Here is a 19,357-nt window from a genome sequence, read left to right on the forward strand (position 1 = left end):
CCCGACCTCCGTGCTTTCACGCCTTGATTGCTATGCCCGCCTAATCCCCCTTTCACTTTGTTATCATGTGTGTTCTAGCATGTTCCTTTCCTGTTTTCTGGAAGCCTTTGCTTTCTTTTTCAGGGCCACATGCATCACCTTTACCCTTGAGTCTTTTATGAATCATAGTAAGTTGACTTACTATGCTTACAATAAAAGCATTACAGAGGGAACCATGTAAACTCCTTTCCGTTCTGTGCCTACCTGAGTCTCTTTGGGTTGCTTCCGGATCTCAGCTGTAAATAAACCACATGTGGATTGAATTGTGTGTTGCTCTTTAAGCTCCATAGCAACAGTCTTTTCTTGTTCAAGGATGTAGACCCCAAATCAGCCACACTACTGGGACATGCACATGCCCAAGGGACAACTAGAGGAAAGCATCACAATAATTTGACCATGATTGTCTTCCTAGACAGCTGGCTGCTCCCACTGTCTTATGGGTAGCAGTACCAAGCATCCTCATGTATGGCTTCCCACCCCCATTTGAAACAATATTCTTGGAACAAACACTAGATGAAGAATTGTTGGACCAAGAGGAGACATGTTCCATGGCTCTTGCTGTACAATCCAGTCTGTTGACAGATTGCTCTTCAGTGCGTGAAGATGATGGTGACGTTTCATAGGCTCCTTAAAAGGATGGGATGTGGCATCGAGCATAAAGGCCATTTGTCAGCTTTCTACCCAAGGGAATCCACTTATAAAGAGGAAGGTTTGTCTTTGCCTATATATGATTGGCCGCATTGCTTTGGGGCCTGAGAAGAGGCAGTACATGGTGGTAACGAATGCCTGGTTAAACACACCCGCTCACCTCGGGGACAGAGAGAAGAAAGATAGATACGTGTCCTACAGTGCCGCCCCCAAGGGCACAGCCTCGCTGATTGAAACCCTCCCACTGTGTTCTACCTGTTCAAGGCTGTGCCACCCCCCCCATAGCACCATGCATGTATACAATGTACTTTGAGCCAAGTCCCCCCTCCCTTCTTGTTACCCTTTCTCATGCCCTCTCCCACGTCCTATTTACTTTCCTTTTCTGCGGCCCAAATATTTCCCTCTTTAGTTGCATCTGTTCCCCCAGCTTCCCGATATGAGAGGAAGCATGTGGTACTTGTTTATTTCAGCCAAAATTATGAGGGTTGGTTCCTACCCATTTTTCTGCAAACACTGAGTAGAAGTCCGCTGTGTGTCTGTACAGCACATTCCCTCTATCTGTTCGTCTGCTGTGCACCTAGGCTGTTTCCTTAATAACGGCTGTTGTGAACAGTGTGACAGGTGCAGGCATCTCTATAGGAAGCTGTGCCTATAGTAAGTGACTTTGGTTCTTTGGGGGCATATACCCTAATATGGTTTGACTGGATCACATACAGAGCTAAGAGACAACCCACAGAAAGGAAGAGAGTTTTTGTTGCTATTCATCTGGAGGGAATTAATAATGTAAAATCTAGGAAGCTGTTCAAGAGTTAAACAACAAAAGAGTAAGTGATTCGATCAGCAAGTGGGCAGTAGAATTCAGAAGAATGAAATGATGCCATCTCCTGGCCATCAAAGAGAGGAGGGATGGAGTGGGACCCCACAGTCCCCTTTGAGGGTGTGTCTGGATGACCAAAGGATTTCCCACTAGAACTCCTTTAAAGCTGCTGTGACCTCCTGATAGTTACACCTAGGGGACTAAACCTTTCACACATGAACCTTCAGAGGACATTCAAGGCCCATGATGCACCAGTTGAATGAGTTAGGACTGGTGGTCACTGAGACCGAGCCCTGGGCCTTGGGGCTGATGGTTACAAAGCCATGGTCGAGGGAAATCGGGGCAGATGTGCTGTCCTGTCTGAGCTTATCATGCTCTGTGCTCTGGCTCTTGAGTTCTGGCACTAACGGTTTGGGATGCTGAGTAAAACAGGTGAGCTGTCTGGACACTGGACGTCACCTGTAAGGTTGGGGCTGATGAGATGAGGCCAGCAAGGGTGCTCAGCATCCTAAGGGCTTGGCACACAGCTCTTATGACACCTGTGACCCTTCATTCCTTCCTGGGTAGAAATCAATAATAACGTAGTGCCTGGGAAGCCTCAGGTATAAAATTCCACAATTCTGGGAAGGAGCAATCCTATTGCTGAGCCTTTCAGTCATATTTTATTTTTTCTAATGCATTATCTATTTTTGGACTGTACTGAAGATAGGATTTCAGATTCCTTTTCATGCTGGCTAAGGCAACAACTTCATCTGATTGTGTTTACTCCTGGTTGTGACGGAAGCAGTGGTATAAGACCTGAACATGTGAACTATTGCCCATGAAAGGCATGAGATTTTTCATCCAAGTTATTTTAAACCAACGAAGTGGGGGTGGGGGAATCTTGATTTCTTGGCTTTTGGCTCCAGGCGCCTGAGTGGCTTCTAAAACACATACCTTATGTAAGTTGAAATAATGGAAATTTGAAGCTATTTAAATGACTTCCCAGCCTCCCAGTCTCCTTTTCATAGTTTCATAATAAACGTCATGGCTTAGAACATGGGGTTATTTTTACCAGAAAGCAAAGAAAATGGCATGTTTGGAGGCAGTTTCTTTAAAAAAAAAAATCACTTCACAGTTTACATTCCTTAAAGAGAATCAACTAATTGAAAGGTTTGGGAAAGATTTGCATCCAACAGAAAGCACAGCTCTGTGGGCTTTCTGTCTGTGGAGGGGCACTGTGCAGTGGCTAAGAGCCTAGTGGCAGGGTTGCAGAGCCAGGCAGGCCAGGCCCACAACACCTTCTGGGCAGGACTCTTCAGTTGCCAGCATGAGCTGAGAGCACACCTTAGGATGATCTAGGATGATCCAGTATGATCCAGGCCAGACAGGCAGGGAAGGCCAGGCAGTGCTGAGCTTGGAAAGTCTGGACCAGCTTCAGCGTTTGTCTTCTGTAGATGTCGAGAAGCTGCCTAGCTGCTGGAAAGGAACAGAGAGGAGGCTAGTTAGAAGGTTCAGGGTGGTGGTCCAGCAGGAAGTGATGTAGGATGTAGAGATGAAAAGGTGGGCAGATTCATTCTTGGTTTGAAAAATGGGTTTTCCCAGTCCCTTTCTCAGCTCTAGGGAAGGCTGGTACCAGGTGTAAGTCAGCTTACTACGGGGTGTAGACACCATCTTAGATATTTTGCTCAAAAAAGAATGTAATTTGGGGAATTAGGTACTCAGAACAGTTGAGGAAGAGGTGCCATGGGTAGAAACTCATATGAGAAATCCTAGCTGGGTGTGGTGACATATACCTATAATCCTAGCACTCAGGAAACCAGCAGGAGTCACACTTGTGAGGCCAGTCTTAGTTATGCAATGATATTCCATCTCAAAAACGAAATGCAAGACATCTTAACCCCCAAAGTGATGGTGTTAGAAGGTAGGCTCTGGGAGGGCTTAGCCTTCACCATTGGGGATTGGTCAACATCCTAGAAACAAGGCTCTGCCAAACCTGGTAGCACAGGCTATAAAATCAGCTACTCAGGACCAGTTGGACCTTAACATGAGTTTCAAGCCATCCCAGACAACTTAGTGAGACCTTGTCTCAAAATTAAAATAAAAGAGCAATGGGGATATAGGTGAGTGGTAGAATGTTTGCCTAATATGCATAATGCCCATGGTTCAGTTTCCAGTAGCATTGGGGAGGGGAAGACTCTGGAGTGATGCCTGACCCCCATCCATGTACGGACACAGAGAGATGGCACCTTCCACCTTCCGTGACCTAGGAAGCAAGGCTTTGATCTTAGAGTTCTGACCCTCCAAAACTTAGAGAAGTAAGTTTTCTGTGTTTAGTAAGCACCTTGGGTTAGAATCTTTTGTTACAACATCACAGATGGGCTGAGATAAGCAGGAAATAGAATAACCAAATCCCAGAACATGCTGCTCAGAATTCAGGGTGTGTGGCTGCTGTCAGCAGAGCCTGTCAGTGTCTGTAGCCATGGTTGCCCATGGAAACAGCAGTGAGAAAAAAGTTGACCTCTTTTCTGCTCTGGAAGTCCCCATGGTCAATAGGACCTATTTCACATAGTAGAGCAAGCCAAGGCTCATCAGAGCACGGCATATGATGGTATATGTGACTGGTCCCCCAATGGGAAGGTCCATGGAGGGAAGTAAAATGGAAGCTGGATGCATCATGATCTTTCCTATGTCATAGGATCTGAGGGGATGGGAGGTATCAAGGACTGTGCCAGGATTTCCTTCCTGCAGCTCATGTAGATGGTGGACCATTCACTGAGGATGGACTTAGGGTGCCTAAAGGATTGCCAAGGGCTCCATTACAACTGCTGCTCGGAAATGTTGAAAATTAGGAGGTGTCTCTAGAGATTAGGTAAACAAACCACAAAGAATAAGTAGGGAGAAAAGAGGGCTAGGCAGGAAGCCCTAAGAACTCAGCATTCAGGTGTCCTGCCGTGGATACCAACCCAGCCAAGAGAAATGAGAGAGGAACAGAAGGAGTCAAAAAAACTGAACAAGGAAGTCTGAAGAGGTGGGAACATACAAGATGAATATCTCTTTAAGCTGACTGAGAAAGTCAGGACTCCATTGATAGGACCTTCTGTAAAGGGCACATATTAACCCCTAGTGGCCAGGATTTTGGAACTAGGGAGGTATTTAGCACCAGTGACTTTGGGGGTGTCTTGTAGTCTGGAGTGTGATGGTGGAGGCATGATCTCATGCATTTCTAAAATTCAGAGAACTAAATACCTCAAAAAATGGAGACAGCTGACTGGCTGGGAAGGATGGATGGATGGATGGATGGATGGATGGATGGATGGATGGATGGATGGGGAGATATATGAATGGGTAGATGACTGGGTGGGTGATTGGATGGATGATTGGGTGGATAGATGGAGAGATGGGTAGATGGATGGATGGGTGGATAGATGAAGAGATAGATGAATGGGTGGATGAATGGATGGATGGATAGATAGATGGATGGACGGGTGACTGGGTGGATGGTTGGATGGATGGGTGACTGGGTGGATGGTTGGATGGATGGGTGACTGGGTGGATGGGTGGGTAGATGGATGACAGGTGGATGGATGGGTGGATAGCACACACATATATATCTTCCTCTATTGCTTTCTCCCATGTCTTTTGAGATTTATTTTTTCACATGGGTGGATGGGTGTTTTGCCTACATGTATGTCTGCTCACCATGTATGTGCTCATGGAGGCCAGAAGAGAGTATCAGATCTTCTGGGATTTTAGACCGAGGAGTACCCATGCTGGGTTTCCCTTGGAGCCATGGACGCTTGACTAGTGAGATGTCAAGCATATTCCTCTTCCCAGGAGCTCAGCCTCTTGTCATGGTCCTTTGAGATCCCAGAAAAACAGAGCCTGCCACTCATATAAGAGGGCTTGGCCCTTACAAGTGTGCCTGTTGTAGATAAAATATTCAACTGAGAAAAGCAGGTTCAGTCGAGCTTCATCTTGGGTTCTTCGCCTGTCCCCTGTGTGATTGTAGGTGACTCTTCAGCTTTGCAGTGCCAGGTTGCTCATCAGTAAGTGGGGGATGATGCATTTATTGGGGTTCTCTGGGGGATCAGGGCTTTGAAAAGTTGACAACATGAGCTTCAGGTCTTGACATGGGCGCCCTTCTTTTTATGGATTCACTTCATGTCCTCCACGTCCCCCAAGTCAGTGGTGTCTTGCTCAGTCTTTGATCACTGTCCCAGAGGCCTTGCACAGTATAGTGTTTAAATAGGCGCAGCCCCATGGACTCATGTGTTTGAATGCTTGGTCTGTAGGAAGTGGCACAATTAGGAGGTATGACCTTGTTGGAGGAAGTGTGTCACTACAGGGGTAGGGGCAGGCTTTGAGGTCTCATATGCTCAAGCTATGCCCAGTATGGTAGACAGCTTATTTCCTGTTGCCTACTGATCAAGATGTAGAACTCCCAGCTACCTCTCCAGCACCATGTCTGTCTGCACTCTGCCATGCTTCCTACATGACAATAATGGACTAAACCTCTGAACAGTAAGCAATCCCAGGTTAAATGGTTTCCTTCATAAAAGTTGCCATGGTCATGGTGTCTTTTCATAGCAATAGAAACCCCAAGACAGTCAGTTGTTAACTTGTCCCATGCACTGGGGCCAGGTGTGCCACAGAGACAGATGTCTGAGACTCAGAACCCTGCTTGACATTTGGTGTGGAGTAAGACTTGGGGTCCAAGTGTTAACTCCTACTTTTTCAGGATGGGGGTATTCCCACATTAGTATGCTTCTGCTTTCTTGATAGCTTTGGTGGTCTCAGAAAGTCAGATCACCCTCAAAGATGCCACTGTACTCGAGGAGACTCAAGATACACAGAATATTATTCAGCAGTTCCCAGAGTACAGGTTCACTGAGTGGGTGTTCTGGAAATGCCCACTGAAGAATAAATGCATACATTTTGATGAACAGCACCACTGGCAAATGTATAGCTTGAAAAGGGCAATGCTGGCAGAAAATCAGTGCGTAGCTTTCTGTGTCCACAGCAATGCTAAAGTGTTCCTTGGGGATAAAGTGTCAGTTTGTAGGTGCTGAAGGAATAGTGGGTACTAATAGTCCCAAGGCTCCTAGGGTCTCTCCTTCAATGCTCACAAAGTTAGGTAGCAGGAGAGATCTCTCCAAATGCCCTAGGTCTTACAATATACACCAAAGGAAAACCAGGTAGGTACTGTGTATAAGGATGTCTGAGTATGTCCAGAATCAGTGAGTGACAGTCCTTCTGGGGCCAGGGTCCAAAGGGAAGGCTGCCTTTCCTTGTGTTGCCTCCCTGGATCCCTCCTCCTGGGCTCTGGAGGATACTAGGCTTCAGGGCCTGCTGCAGGGCCTACAGACAAATCTCTCCTCCCTCTACACCTGCCACCAGGGATTTCTGCAGCTTAAGAGCTTAGGTGTGACCTCAGAAGCCATGTGTGTGGCCTGCTGATCTCTCCCTCCTCCCCAGGGTGGATCTGAGCAGTGGGGGTGCGGTGAACCCTCTCAGACTTGTAAGCCCCACACACCTGAACGTAGTCTGGATGCCCCTCATCCTGGCAAGCCGTGGAAAAGAGAGTTTTCTCAGGAACTGCTCCAGCAGGCAGGTCCTCCTGTGGCCTGTACAATCCATGCCAGCTCTCACCACCACCCCACCCCACCCACCCCCACTCTTGCAAAGCTATTTTATTGTCTCCTTTACTTTTACAAACTAAGGGTGCATATCACCTGCAGCCATGGGGACAGAATGCGCTGGTATGTGGTAAACTGCCGTCAGGGTTTACTCCCTGCTTACACAGAATCTGTCGGGATCACACACTCAGCTTGCTCACACAGGTCCTAAGAGATAGAAGTGTGTCCCGAAACCTCAGTCCATCTGCTCTAAAGACAATGGACACATGAACGCAGGACCTGCATGCAGGTCAGAGCTGTTCTTAGTGACAGGGTGAGAGTGACTCAGTGCCGTGCCAGCTTCTGGAAGGTTCAGTCCAGTCTCAGCCAGCATGGAGGGGGTGGTATGGCCCTCTACCCACTGACTCTTTTGCTGCCCAAGCCAAGGAGCGCCATACATATTCACCAAGCCTTGTGCTCTCACAGTAAATTGTCATTGAAGAAGCAGAGAGCCCTCGAGGTTAGGCGACTCAACCACACAACCCATGGGTAGGGGTGTGAGTTTCTTTTCTGTTTCTATGACAAAACATCGCAACTAAAGGCAGCTTACAGAAGGATAAGGGAGACAAGACTCCGCCATGGTTGCGGAGGCACGGCAGTTGGCAAGCATGGTGGCCAGGGCGGGAAGCAGAGAGATCACATCTCACCAAAAATCATGAAGCAGTGAGAGTGAGTGAACGGGACAGGGCTTTAAATTCCCAAAGCCCATGATGTACCTCCTCCAGCAAAACTGCACCTCCCAAAGCTACCTAAACAGACCAGCCAGGGACCAAGCATTCAAACGCCACCAAAGTAGATGAACCTGAAGCCCCGTATCCAGAGTCTTGGAGTTCCTTACCCTGTCACCTCTCTGTGTGAGGCTAGTACATGCATAGCTCAGCACCTGTATCCCAGCGTGTGGAAAGCTGTGGGTGGGCATGAGAAAAGGTGGCCCATAACAGCTGGGAGTTCTACAGGTCACCTACTGATTTGCTGCCAAAATTAAGACTACCAGTGATGCTCATTGTAACCTGCAGCCTTCCGTCATGCACGTAGGGATGCAGAGAAGACATCGGCTCTCTGCAAAGTCTAGTCACACCGGGGACAGAGCTCTTTATATAACCCACAGCCCCATCCTGGCTGGAGGCCAGATGACATGTCCTCCACCTCAGGAAAGCAGAGATTTATTCTCATCCTCAAAGATGCCCCCAGGATTGTGCCAGTCGTCAGCTCTCCTCACCCTGGCCTGAGAACCAGGAAATATCTTGAAATCTCTTGGCAGAACCACAGTCTAAGGATCTGTGCTGTGAAGTCCCAGAGGTTTCTGCTTCCCGAAACAGAATCCCAGCCACAGGAACGCTGAGTCTCTCCCTCCACAATTCTCCATCTCCAAGTAGCAGATGCAGATTCTTGAAATGGTAGCTGCCATTCTTTAATAAGACGTTTGATTAGAAAAGGAAAAATAATGGAGAAGGGAATCAGGATATTTTTCTTTAAGTTCTTGTTTCAAAGCAGGCAAGCTGTCTGGTGCCTGGATAGCTGCCAGGTTCAGTTTCTTGTCAAGTGAATCTGATGTGAGGAATGTGAGATTTTATAACATTCGCTTCTGGAGCTTAAGGCCACATTGTATTTACAGAGCAGGATTTCTGTCTGGGACATCTATTGAGTGCCTTCTGTGGACCAGCAATCTTCCCAGATACCTGAGGGCTGTGACAGCATCCCAGTAGCATGACATAATGTAAAGTGAGAAGGGGCCATTCCTCCACTGACTGTGGGCATTCTAGGCAGATGAGTTGTTACTGGCCATAGCGTGTCACTGTCTGAAGAGCTCCTAAAGCCGCCTTATTTCTCATTCCACCAGCAGTGTGTGTGTCTTCCATATTTTAGCCGCCCCAGCCTGTGTGATGTGTGTTATGCTATATTTCAAGACCCGAGGCAGATCTCAGTCCCAGTCAGCTGTCAGGTACGGGATATCCGTGGCTAACCCAGCAAGCAGCATTCTCCGGAAAGCATCAGTCTGCCCCACACTGAGATCAGCGGGTCCCGAGCTCCTCGGTGGGCTGTGACCCTCCTGCGGGTTTGCTGAAGGTGCACCACCACCTAACACTCTGCTATCTCTTCTCTTCCAGCCATTCACGAGTTCCCTACAGACCTGTTCTCCAACAGAGAGCGGCAGCACGGCGCTGTCCTGCTACACATCCTCGGCGTAAGTGTCCTCAAGGGCTAGAAGCCACTAAACTTCCAGTACAGGGACCCCATCTGTGTAATGACCGCAGCGTGCGACCATAGAGCAGAGGTTCTCAATCTTTCCGACGCTGTGACATTTTAATACAGTTCCCCAGGCTGTGGTGACCCCCAACCATAAAATGATTTTGTTACTGCTTCATAACTGTAATTTTGCTACTGTTGTGAGTCACAATGTAAATATCTGGAGTGTAACCCTTGAGGGGGTCGTGGACCACAGGTTGATAACCACTGCCATAGCGTGTCAGAGCTCTCTCTCATTTAATCCTTGTCACAGCCTGGGAAGAGAATAGACACTAGGCTGTCTTACCCAACAAGAGGCCTTTCTTAACTGTCAGGTGACTTGCCCAGTGTCACCTGGCATTTCCACAGCTCGTACAAGGATGTGGTTGTTTTCCTGTGTCTCGTTTTCTGTTTTCATAAAATAGGGGCGATGGCCCCTGTGTACACATTAGGACTAGGTGTCAATTGCATCAGACATGGCGTGGTACACAGGTCCTCTGTAAATGCTTGCTGCCATGGTTCCTGCGTTTGCTGTCCACATTTCGCATTCTTCTTTACATTCAGATGAGATCCAGCACATTCGGGGTGGGTTAGCCATAGCCATGTCCTCTCCATGTTCAGACAGACCCTGATGGCAGACAGTGGGCTTCAATGAGGAAGTCAAGCCCTAAATGGTGGTTGCTGTTCTTGGACAGGACGAATCCTAGCCCATGCCAGATTTCACCTCCCTGTTTTTGCGAAGATTTGTCCATGTATTTGTTTGTGTGTTTGTTTATTTGAGATCGCGTCTCCTGTATGCTGTCTGACCTCAGACCTGCTGTATAGCTGAAGGTTACCAAAAGCCTCTGACCCACTCCCCCATCACCTACCCATCTTCCTACATGCATCTAAGTGCTGAGATTATAGGCGTATGCCACCTTGTTCGATTCATGTGGTACTGAGGCTTAAACCTTGTGTATGCTAGACAAGCAGTCTACTAAACGAGCTACAGTCCCAGCCCCTTCATAAGTAAAGTCCTTTATTAGAACACAGCCAGTCCATCCATTGCTGTGCTCTCTGTGACTGGCCTGGAACTCACAGAGATCTACCTGTCTCTGCCTCCAGAGTGCTGGGATTAAAGGTGTGCGCCACCACTACGTGGCCTCTGTGGCTGCTTTTGAGCTTCAGTGGCAGGACTAGAGAGCAGTATTGGAGTACATGGTCTACAGAGCCCAAAATGCTTTCTGGCCCTTGTGGGAACCAGTAGAAGATGCTGTTGAATGGTTGCCAGGAAGTTAGCCTGGTCACAATTGGCTTTTTTTTTTTTTTTTCCTTCATATCAGCCCAGCAAATTTCCTCTTGCTCAGCAATTGGGCTGCCTAGTGCTGTCTGCTTATAATTTAATTCTCTGATGGAGAACAAGGACCAGAAGATGATGAATGAGTAAAGTTGTGATGGGCACGATAAACCACTAATGGAAGTGGGGGTTAGAAAGTGTGGGGGGGTGTTGTGGGCAAATTTTGAATTGTGGGCCTGCATGTTGTTTCTAGGATGGAGTTATTATCTTTCAAGCATCCTGGCTTTCCATCCTCCTTTACTAGGAGATGTAAATTTGGCAGGTTTTCCCCATGTTCTGTGGCCCTGCCCCAGAAACAAAACCTGAGAGTCAGTACCTCGGAAATTTGGCAAGAACCCTTCAGAGTGGTAATTACCAAGGTAGGACTTGAGGACTGAACCCGAATCATTACTTGATTTTTTTTTTTATAAATAAAGTTTTATTAGGACACATGCATAGCACAGCCATTCCAGGCCTGCTTTGGGTTTTTATAAGAACAGAGGCTAAAATATGAATCCCTCCCCACTTCATGTATGTGCATTAGTGTCTCTCTCTGTGTGTGTGTGTGTGTGTGTGTGTGTGTGCATGTGTGTGTATGTGTGTGCATGTCTATGCATGTATACATGTGCACATACATGCTTATGGAGGCCAGAGTTCTATATCTGGTGTTTTGCTCAATTGGGTTTTACCTTATTTTTTGAAATAGCATCTCTCACTGAACCTGGGCTCACAATTCAGCTGGACTGGTTGTTCAGCAAGCTCTGAGAGTTCTCCTGCTCCCCCCTCCCAGGGGTGGGGTTACAGGCATGTGCCACTGCACCCACTTTTTACAGAGGCGCTGGGATCTGAACTCAGCTCCTTAGGTTTACACGTCAAGCCCTTTGCCGGCTAAGTCGTTTTCCCAGCTCCTCTCCTCTATTTTTGGAAATAGGATCTCACTATGTAGCTTAGGCTGGCCTGGAACTTGTGATCTTCCTACCTTAGATTCCTGAGGGCTGGGACTGAAGGCATATGCCACCCTGCCTAGCTCCAAATCTGTATTTCTTACTCTGTGACAGTTCTGGGAAAAAGTATAGGCCTGTGTGGCCTGGATTTATGACTATCTGCCACTCAGCATTCTGTTTTCCCATTCAAGGCCTCTGTTTCCTTGTCAGGGAGGATATAGAGAGAACAAATTCTCCATTGCTTTCCACGTGTGCTTCTGCCCACAGCCTGGTGTGGGACCTTCACTGAAACCAGCTTTCCCTTTACAGGCTCTCTACATGTTCTACGCCCTGGCCATCGTGTGTGATGACTTCTTTGTCCCATCCCTAGAGAAGATCTGTGAGGTATGTGGAAAGGACCCGGAGCCCTCCACAAAGTCCTGGGTGACTAGGAGCATCTGTCATAATGATGAAAAGACTAGAAGGTTGGGGCAGGACAGAAAGCACTCCGGTAGAGTGCATCATACAGCCACCTGGTGCCACACCAAATCAATGTCCGTGGTGACATTCTATCTCACAGTTCAGCAGAAGCCATGGGCTCTGAAGTCACCCTCCAGGCCACCACACTCCAGAAGAGTGGCTCTCGACCTTCCTAATGTCTCGGCGCTTTAACACAGTGCCTTATATTGTTGTGACCCCCCCTCCATCCATAAAATTATTTTTGTTGCTATTTTATAACTGTAATTTTGTTGCCGTTGTGAATCATATTGTAAATATCTGATGTGGGACCCCAAGGGGTCGTGACCCACGGGTTAACAACCACCATTCTAGAAACCATGGGGGTGTGAGCCAAATCTGGCTAACCAGGGGACAGGCAAGCCTCGGGCTGCATTGGCACGTTTCCCACGAACCGTAGGTGACAGTCCCAGAGAGGAACTGTGTTCCCTAAGTGCTCCCCTGGGGGAACACTAAGCCCTGGTGACAGGTGTCCCCCATTTACAAAGTGTTCTCCCTCTAGCTATTCTGTTCCTTCGTTCTCCCTTTCCCTATGCAAGACCCCAGGCTCCCCCTGTTCAGTCAAGTAGGGGAAAATCTTTTGTTTGCAGCACTAACCAAGTGCAGCCCCCTGAGGGTTTGACATCTCTCATCCTATGAAGTCACCAAGCTATTTGAGGCCATATTGTCAGGGTGGGGACAGATGGCTTTTTGGGACAACTTGTTTCTGTGCACAACCAGGGGAGTGTTGTGTTACTGCACAAGAAGGAATGGCTGCTTTAGAACCTGGGTCCCCCATATTGTGAGCTGGAAGAAGCATTCAAGGCTTTCCCTCCCCTGATTCCCCCCCCTGCCCTCCTCCATGAATCGTGGGAGATTAGTGCAGTGGGTTTTATCTCAGGACCCCTAGGATGGAGGCTGGGGAACAGTGGCTCCTGCAAGGGTGCTGTGGCTGCTCTGGAGGCCATGACCCTAACTTATGTGAGTTAGATCTTTGTCTCTCTGACAAGACACCTGATGTAGTAATTAAGGAAGAAGATACTTACCTAGGCTCATGATTTCAGGGGTTTAAGTCTACTGTCCGCTAGCTACATTGTTTCTGGGCTGTGATGGGGCAGACACCATGGCAGCAGAGGCGACCAATGGGGAGGAGATGCTGGCCCCAACCATCGTGCAGGGTGCCAGAGCCCAGCCCACCTACGGCTATCCAAAATGTCTTCCATTTTGGATCAGATGATGTCCCTCCATAGCCAGAACATGGCCTTGCTGAGCAGTATGGACTCATACAAAAAGCTCCTAGCCTTGTCCCATGCCAGCTTAATCCTGGGGACAGGCCCTCTGGGTGTCTGAGATTCTGTCTAGATGTTGAGCTTGTCACAGAGAAGCATCCAGAATGTAGGAACCAGGCCTGTATTGGGGTTCAGGTCACACAGCCTCGGGACAGCTTCTAGACCCTCTCTCTTTGTGTACCCTGAACATTCCACCCTGTTACAGGCCCTAGGGACCCACTGGTGGCAAATGCCAGTTCTCCCTTCATGGTCCAGAGGGAAGGCAAGAGTGTGTACTACAAAACAAACCCTGGTCACAGAATCTGTTTCAATGAGAATAAAACAGATGGGGTCTGAGAGGGTGTGGCTGGCTCTAGGATTGTGGGGAAGACTTCCTCAAGAGTCGTTGACAGGGATCTAGAAGTGTAGAGAATGAAGAGAAAACAGATAGGGGTAGGAAGAGTTGAAGTCTGGCAAAGGGCATAGGGTATGTGCTTCTGGAGGAGAGGCTACGGCTGCAGAGCTGGGCTCAGACCAGCACTGTGCCACTGAGAGCTGTCTGCTGCCCACCAGCCCAGTGACTGTGTCCAACTCATTCTGTCACAGCCAGCCCGAGTTGTCTGTTCTGTTTGTTTCAGAAACTTCATCTGAGTGAAGATGTGGCTGGTGCCACCTTCATGGCTGCAGGAAGCTCGACACCAGAGCTGTTTGCTTCTGTCATTGGTAAGGACACCAGGCAGCTAAGACACAGTACAGAAAGAGCCAGCGCTTGCTGTCCAGTGCTGTGGGACATTTACCAGCTCTGAGACTCAATTTCCTGCCTGTAAACCCGAGTCAGAGGTCAGAAAGTAGATGGGTGGTTTCTTAGAGTATAGGGTTCTAATGGGCATGGGGCTTCTTATGAGATGAATATACTCTAAAATTAGATTATGACTTTTGTTGTAAAATCCTGTGGTTCTGCCAAACTGCTGGACTTCGTCACTAGACATGTTAATTATGTCTCAGTAAAGTTATTTGAAAACATGGGCTCTGGTCATTGAGGTGGCTCAGCAGTAAAAGTGCTTGGCATGCAAGCCTAAAGACTGGATCTCAGTCCCCTAAACCAAAGGAGAGAACCCACTATTGAAAAATGTCCTCTGACTGCCACACATGTGTCATCTCACACACACACACACACACACACACACACACACACGGACACAGACACACGGACACACACACCATACTTATGATAATGATAATGAGGAGGGTACATTTAATTTGATTTAATGGCAAAGCGTAAGTGCATGGAGGAGCAGGTTCCCAGGGCTCCACTGTCTGGCTTAGCCATTATCTCTTTCTCATTCCAGGTGTGTTCATCACCCATGGAGATGTTGGTGTAGGGACTATTGTGGGCTCTGCTGTGTTCAACATCCTATGTATCATTGGAGTGTGTGGACTCTTTGCTGGACAGGTGAGTGTTTTGTTTTGTTTTCGTTTTTGTTTTTCTTTGCCTGCCTGTCCAGTACCCTGTAAGATGGGGGTGAGCTTCTGAGATGTTTGGGGTAGCAATGAGGACGCCCTAATGAGGCTAGCCAGGCCACTTACCTACATTGTCCTCCAAACCACGTGCTCCCCATCCAGTGGCCTTCCCTTCCAACAGCTTGAGAGCTGAAAGGCTAGAGCCATGTCCGGGGACCTGGCCAGTTTATGGTGGGCATTTATGCAACAGCAACAGCTCCTTAAAAAGGATCTCCTTGGACCCTGGTTGGAATGAGGTCATGGAGCCATCTAGGCTGCTTTCCTCCCCCATAGGCACAAGGCTAGCTTCAGTCAGAACCCATTTGATACTAGGTCAGAGTCTCGGGGAATGTTGGGCTGGCTTCACCGTGGAAGATCATGGCCTTGCTCGGGGTGACAGAGGTAGGCAGCTGGCGGGACATGACATGGCGATGCTTGTTATCTCTGCCTTAATGGCCAGTTCTTGCTATGACATGTGCCTGGCCACTACCACAGAGGAGAAGAGCCACTTTCTGGCTTAGTTGGTTCTGCTGTCTTTACAAGCTGTAGCCAAGAACTAGAGGTAGCTGGGAAGGCACCCCAAGGCCTTCCTCTCTCTGGGCAATCTATCCCCAGCCTCTAGGCAACCGCAGCTGATGACCTCTCTCTGACCTGGCAGGTGGTGCGGTTGACGTGGTGGGCTGTGTGCCGTGACTCTGTGTATTACACACTCTCTGTCATCGTGCTCATTGCGGTGAGTCGCCCCAAGCACCCCCAAGTGTTGGGTGGCCAGCGCCTCGTGAAGGCACAGGTGCCTGCCTGCCGGTGACACGAGAGGTCACAGCACCAACAGTGGAATGTGTCCGCATTGGCCCCTCACACTTTCTACCCACACTGCGCCTCCCTTTCTAAAGAGCTCAGCCTTTAATAATGGGATCTAATCCAGGCCCATCTTGGTGATTAAAAGCCCCGGACAAAGCAAAATATAAAGTGGGATTTCAAGCGTGTACTCACACGAGGCCCTTCCTACATTGGCACTCACCCACTCTTCAGACCCGCTTCCAAGAAGCAGGTTTCAAGCTGGACAGTAAACCTAGATACTCGGAGACTACGGCTGGAGGATTATGGTCAAGACCAACCTCGGCAATTTGGGACGGCCATAGCTCAGAATGAAAACTATAGGAATGTGGGGATGCAGCTCGGTGGCTGAGTGCTAGCCTAGCGTGTGCCAGAAAGGACCTGTACTCAGTACTGCAAAGCCACAGAGAAGAAGCAAGTTTCTGGGTTCCGTGACACTGCAGAGCAGGACAGGGCCACCTCAAAGCCATCACAGGGGGCAGCTGGCAGCCAGGGACAAGAAAAAAATGTGAAAAGGCAGAGGAGCCAGAAGAGGACCCCTGGGGTCCATTAGCATGGAATGTGTCCCCTCGGGTCCCAAAACCTGGGACAGTCCATATAGTGAAGCACAGTGTCAAGTCTGTGCCATCCATAGGGGAGCAGTTTTGATCTTCACGGCCATGCCCGAGGGCAGAAGCCTGTGACATGCTGGATTTCAAGGAAATATGTGCCGCTATTACGGTGAGATGCTGTCAAAAAGAAAAAAAAAAAGTTCCTCAAACCTAACAGCTTGAGACAGCAAGCATTGATCCCCCCCCCCTCCAGTGAGAAATCTGGGGGTGTCTGAACTAGGAAGAGAAGGGTCTCAGGACACACAGTCAGGCGAGCGCCCTCTTCAGGAACACTCTGGTAGCTGTTAACTAACCTCAAGGCCTAGCAAGCCATCCCACAGTGTAACTTGCAAGGCATCTGCCCTTATTAAAAGTGAGGAGGTGAGGAAGTCAGGTTACAAAAGGGCTGTGGCTTCTACCTTGGAAATGGCCAGAGGCAAATCAGCAGCTCCCCCTACCCATGTTCAGGGGGAGCATAGATATCAGCTCCAAAACTGCCTACCACACTCAGAAAATAACGTCAGTAGGAGAAACAAGATACCTATGTGAGATGTCAAAAAATAAACCCACAGTACCCTAAATATACCATAAATGGGCAATAAAAATAACTCATAAAATACTGACATTCTTTTGGTAATCGTTTTGGCAGAAAGTCACTGGAATATCCAATGATGTCATCTGTTGCCCATCCAGAAACTCTCCCAGCCCTCTACTGCAACGGCCCGCTGGTGCCAGTGTTTGGGGCTTGACGCCGGGGGGTGGGGGGTGGTATCCCTCTCCCTGCTGTGAAGTGATTTCCCAGATAATGAGTTATTCCTCATAAGACTCTAAAATGACCAAGGAGCATTCTTCAGTTTTCATAAGAGTAAATTGCCCTGGTTATGAATTAAATATTCACTTTAAAAACTTGGGTTTGTGCACTAGAGTCAAAGTCACAGTCATGGTTTTTCTGTTGCCTGAATACTTGTTGTAACATATTTACTATATATGATATATTTCTCATCCCAAATGTGAAAAAGAAGACTTCACAGTGTAGAACTGTCTCTGTGTCTTGTTCGCATCACATTCTTGCTATTCTTGCTGTCTTTGCCTGTAAATGCCAGTAGCCCTCCTTTAGGGGTGTGTAAGCTAAAACTGTCCGCATAAAAGCATCCTTGCTACTTCCTCCTACACTGGGCTGTGGAGTCCACCCCTTCCGCTGGCCAGGGCGCATCCTTCATTTGCATCTTGTCCCAGGGATGCTGGATGGGAGGCGCGTTAGTTGGGGTTGTGCAGAAAAAAAGAACCAATAGGAGGCTGAGAGGCGGGTAGGTGGACTGATGGATGGAAGGAGAGATGAATGGATGGAGATGTAATGAGAATGGGATCAAGTGATCTTAGATCATGCCACCTGCAAGCTGGAGACCCAGAAAACTTTGTAACATAGCCCAGTCATAGGCCAAAGGCTTGAGAAACCATGATACCACTGGCATGAGTTGTAAAGTTAACAAGCTGGAGAACATAGAAGAAGACATGGGGTCATTTTTACCATCCTCTGGCCTTTTTTGTTGAGTCCTCAGCTAATTCAATGGTGTCTACTCATAGTGAGGAAGGGAAGATCTTCCTTTCTCAGTCCACTAATTCTAATGCCAGTCCCTTCCATGAACACCCTCCCAGACACACCAGAAACAATATCCTACAAACTATCTGGGACCCTGAAACCAGGCAAGTTGACACTTAAGATTAGCCTGTGTGTTGAATTATGTCATTGTCCCTCCACCGCTTACCTATGTGGGCACAAGTGTATAGCTGCCTTCTCTGAATTCTCTTGAAATTTAGCAACTCTGTTCTTGTAGCAAGGGAAGCTCCTGCCAGGTCTGCCCCAGAAACTATCTGGGCTACAATAAAGCCCATGCTGCCTCTTGGGATGACCACACTGAGCTGGCTGGCGGGAGCAGGTGTTGCATCTCAGAGCTGCAGTAGGTTCCCACTAAGGAAAGGTCACCTTCTATGGTTGAGCAACAGGGAAATGCAGAGATCAAAGGCCAGTGTGTGTTAGATCCAGGTACCCTGGACTCTTTACTTTTCTTCCTGTGTACTAAGTGTAACCCTTTGTTTCCTTTGCTTTCTAGTTCATATACGATGAGGAAATTGTGTGGTAAGTTTTTAACATTTTTATTGTTGAATGCCAGTATCTGTGTATGTTGGGTTGCCAAATCACTTTCAGATTTACTTTGGCAAACATAGATTTGCTGGCTTATGGAAATAACAGGACCATCATTCTAAGTGGCCTTGCATTTGTCCTGTTAGAGTGATAAGAGTTGTGTCCCCCAAGGTTCCTGCTCAGCCTGCTGTCAAGATATATATAAAATCAAACTATTGAGAGCAGTTACACTTCCCATGAAGATAAGCAAGAACGAGAAAGGATCCGGTCATGGGTCTTTATGCAGGGGAGAGGTAGCAGAGGTGTCCTAGCAAGGCAGTGAGTAATGGGTAGGGTCTCGGACGCCACTGAGACAAAGGCATGCCATGCAGGTCCCTCCCTTGTGACTCGTAGAGGAATCAAGCTCAGGGGACTTAAAGGTCGTGCCATAAAAATCAAGGAGCTGGTAAATGCCTGCCTCACAAGCAGTGGGGGCCTGAGTTCAGATCCCCCGTGCCCACATAAAAATCCAGGTTTGGGGGCACACATCCTAATCTCAGCACTGGGGAGACAGAGACAGGAGCATGGGGGGGTTCTCCGACATCCTGTCTGACCAAATCAGTAAGCTCCGGTTTCAGTAAAAGACCCTGTGGAGGTTGATTGGGAGAAGTTCCCCAAGTATCCACCTCTGGCCTCCACACATCACATTCATGTGGGTATGCATTTGTATGTACATATGCACATACAACTATACCACGTAATACACATCAAAACTAGCAAATTTTCAAAAATAATTTTTACAAGGGAATACTTTTGTGATACGGAATAGGAATTGGATTTCTTTTTTATCTTTATTTTTTAATTTTTGGAATTGGCTTTCTTGACTTCTGCGAATAGATCGATTCTTCTGCCGTACTCTG

General features: G+C 48.0%; 1 protein-coding gene across 2 annotated transcripts in view; it reads left to right on the top strand.

Moving 5' to 3' along the window:
- The window catches only part of Slc24a4 (solute carrier family 24 member 4), a 129,052-nt gene that overhangs the window by 70,749 nt on the left and 38,946 nt on the right, over positions 1-19,357 (top strand). For both annotated transcript variants that reach the window (XM_051196500.1, XM_051196501.1), the window contains exons 3-8: positions 9,270-9,346; positions 11,956-12,030; positions 14,027-14,111; positions 14,738-14,841; positions 15,547-15,621; positions 18,427-18,452. In XM_051196500.1, the coding sequence (XP_051052457.1) occupies positions 9,270-9,346; positions 11,956-12,030; positions 14,027-14,111; positions 14,738-14,841; positions 15,547-15,621; positions 18,427-18,452 (442 nt within the window). The remainder of the gene's footprint in view (positions 1-9,269; positions 9,347-11,955; positions 12,031-14,026; positions 14,112-14,737; positions 14,842-15,546; positions 15,622-18,426; positions 18,453-19,357) is intronic.

The sequence above is a fragment of the Phodopus roborovskii genome, unplaced genomic scaffold (genome assembly GCF_943737965.1).
Source record: "Phodopus roborovskii unplaced genomic scaffold, PHOROB, whole genome shotgun sequence".
Lineage (NCBI taxonomy): Eukaryota > Metazoa > Chordata > Mammalia > Rodentia > Cricetidae > Phodopus > Phodopus roborovskii.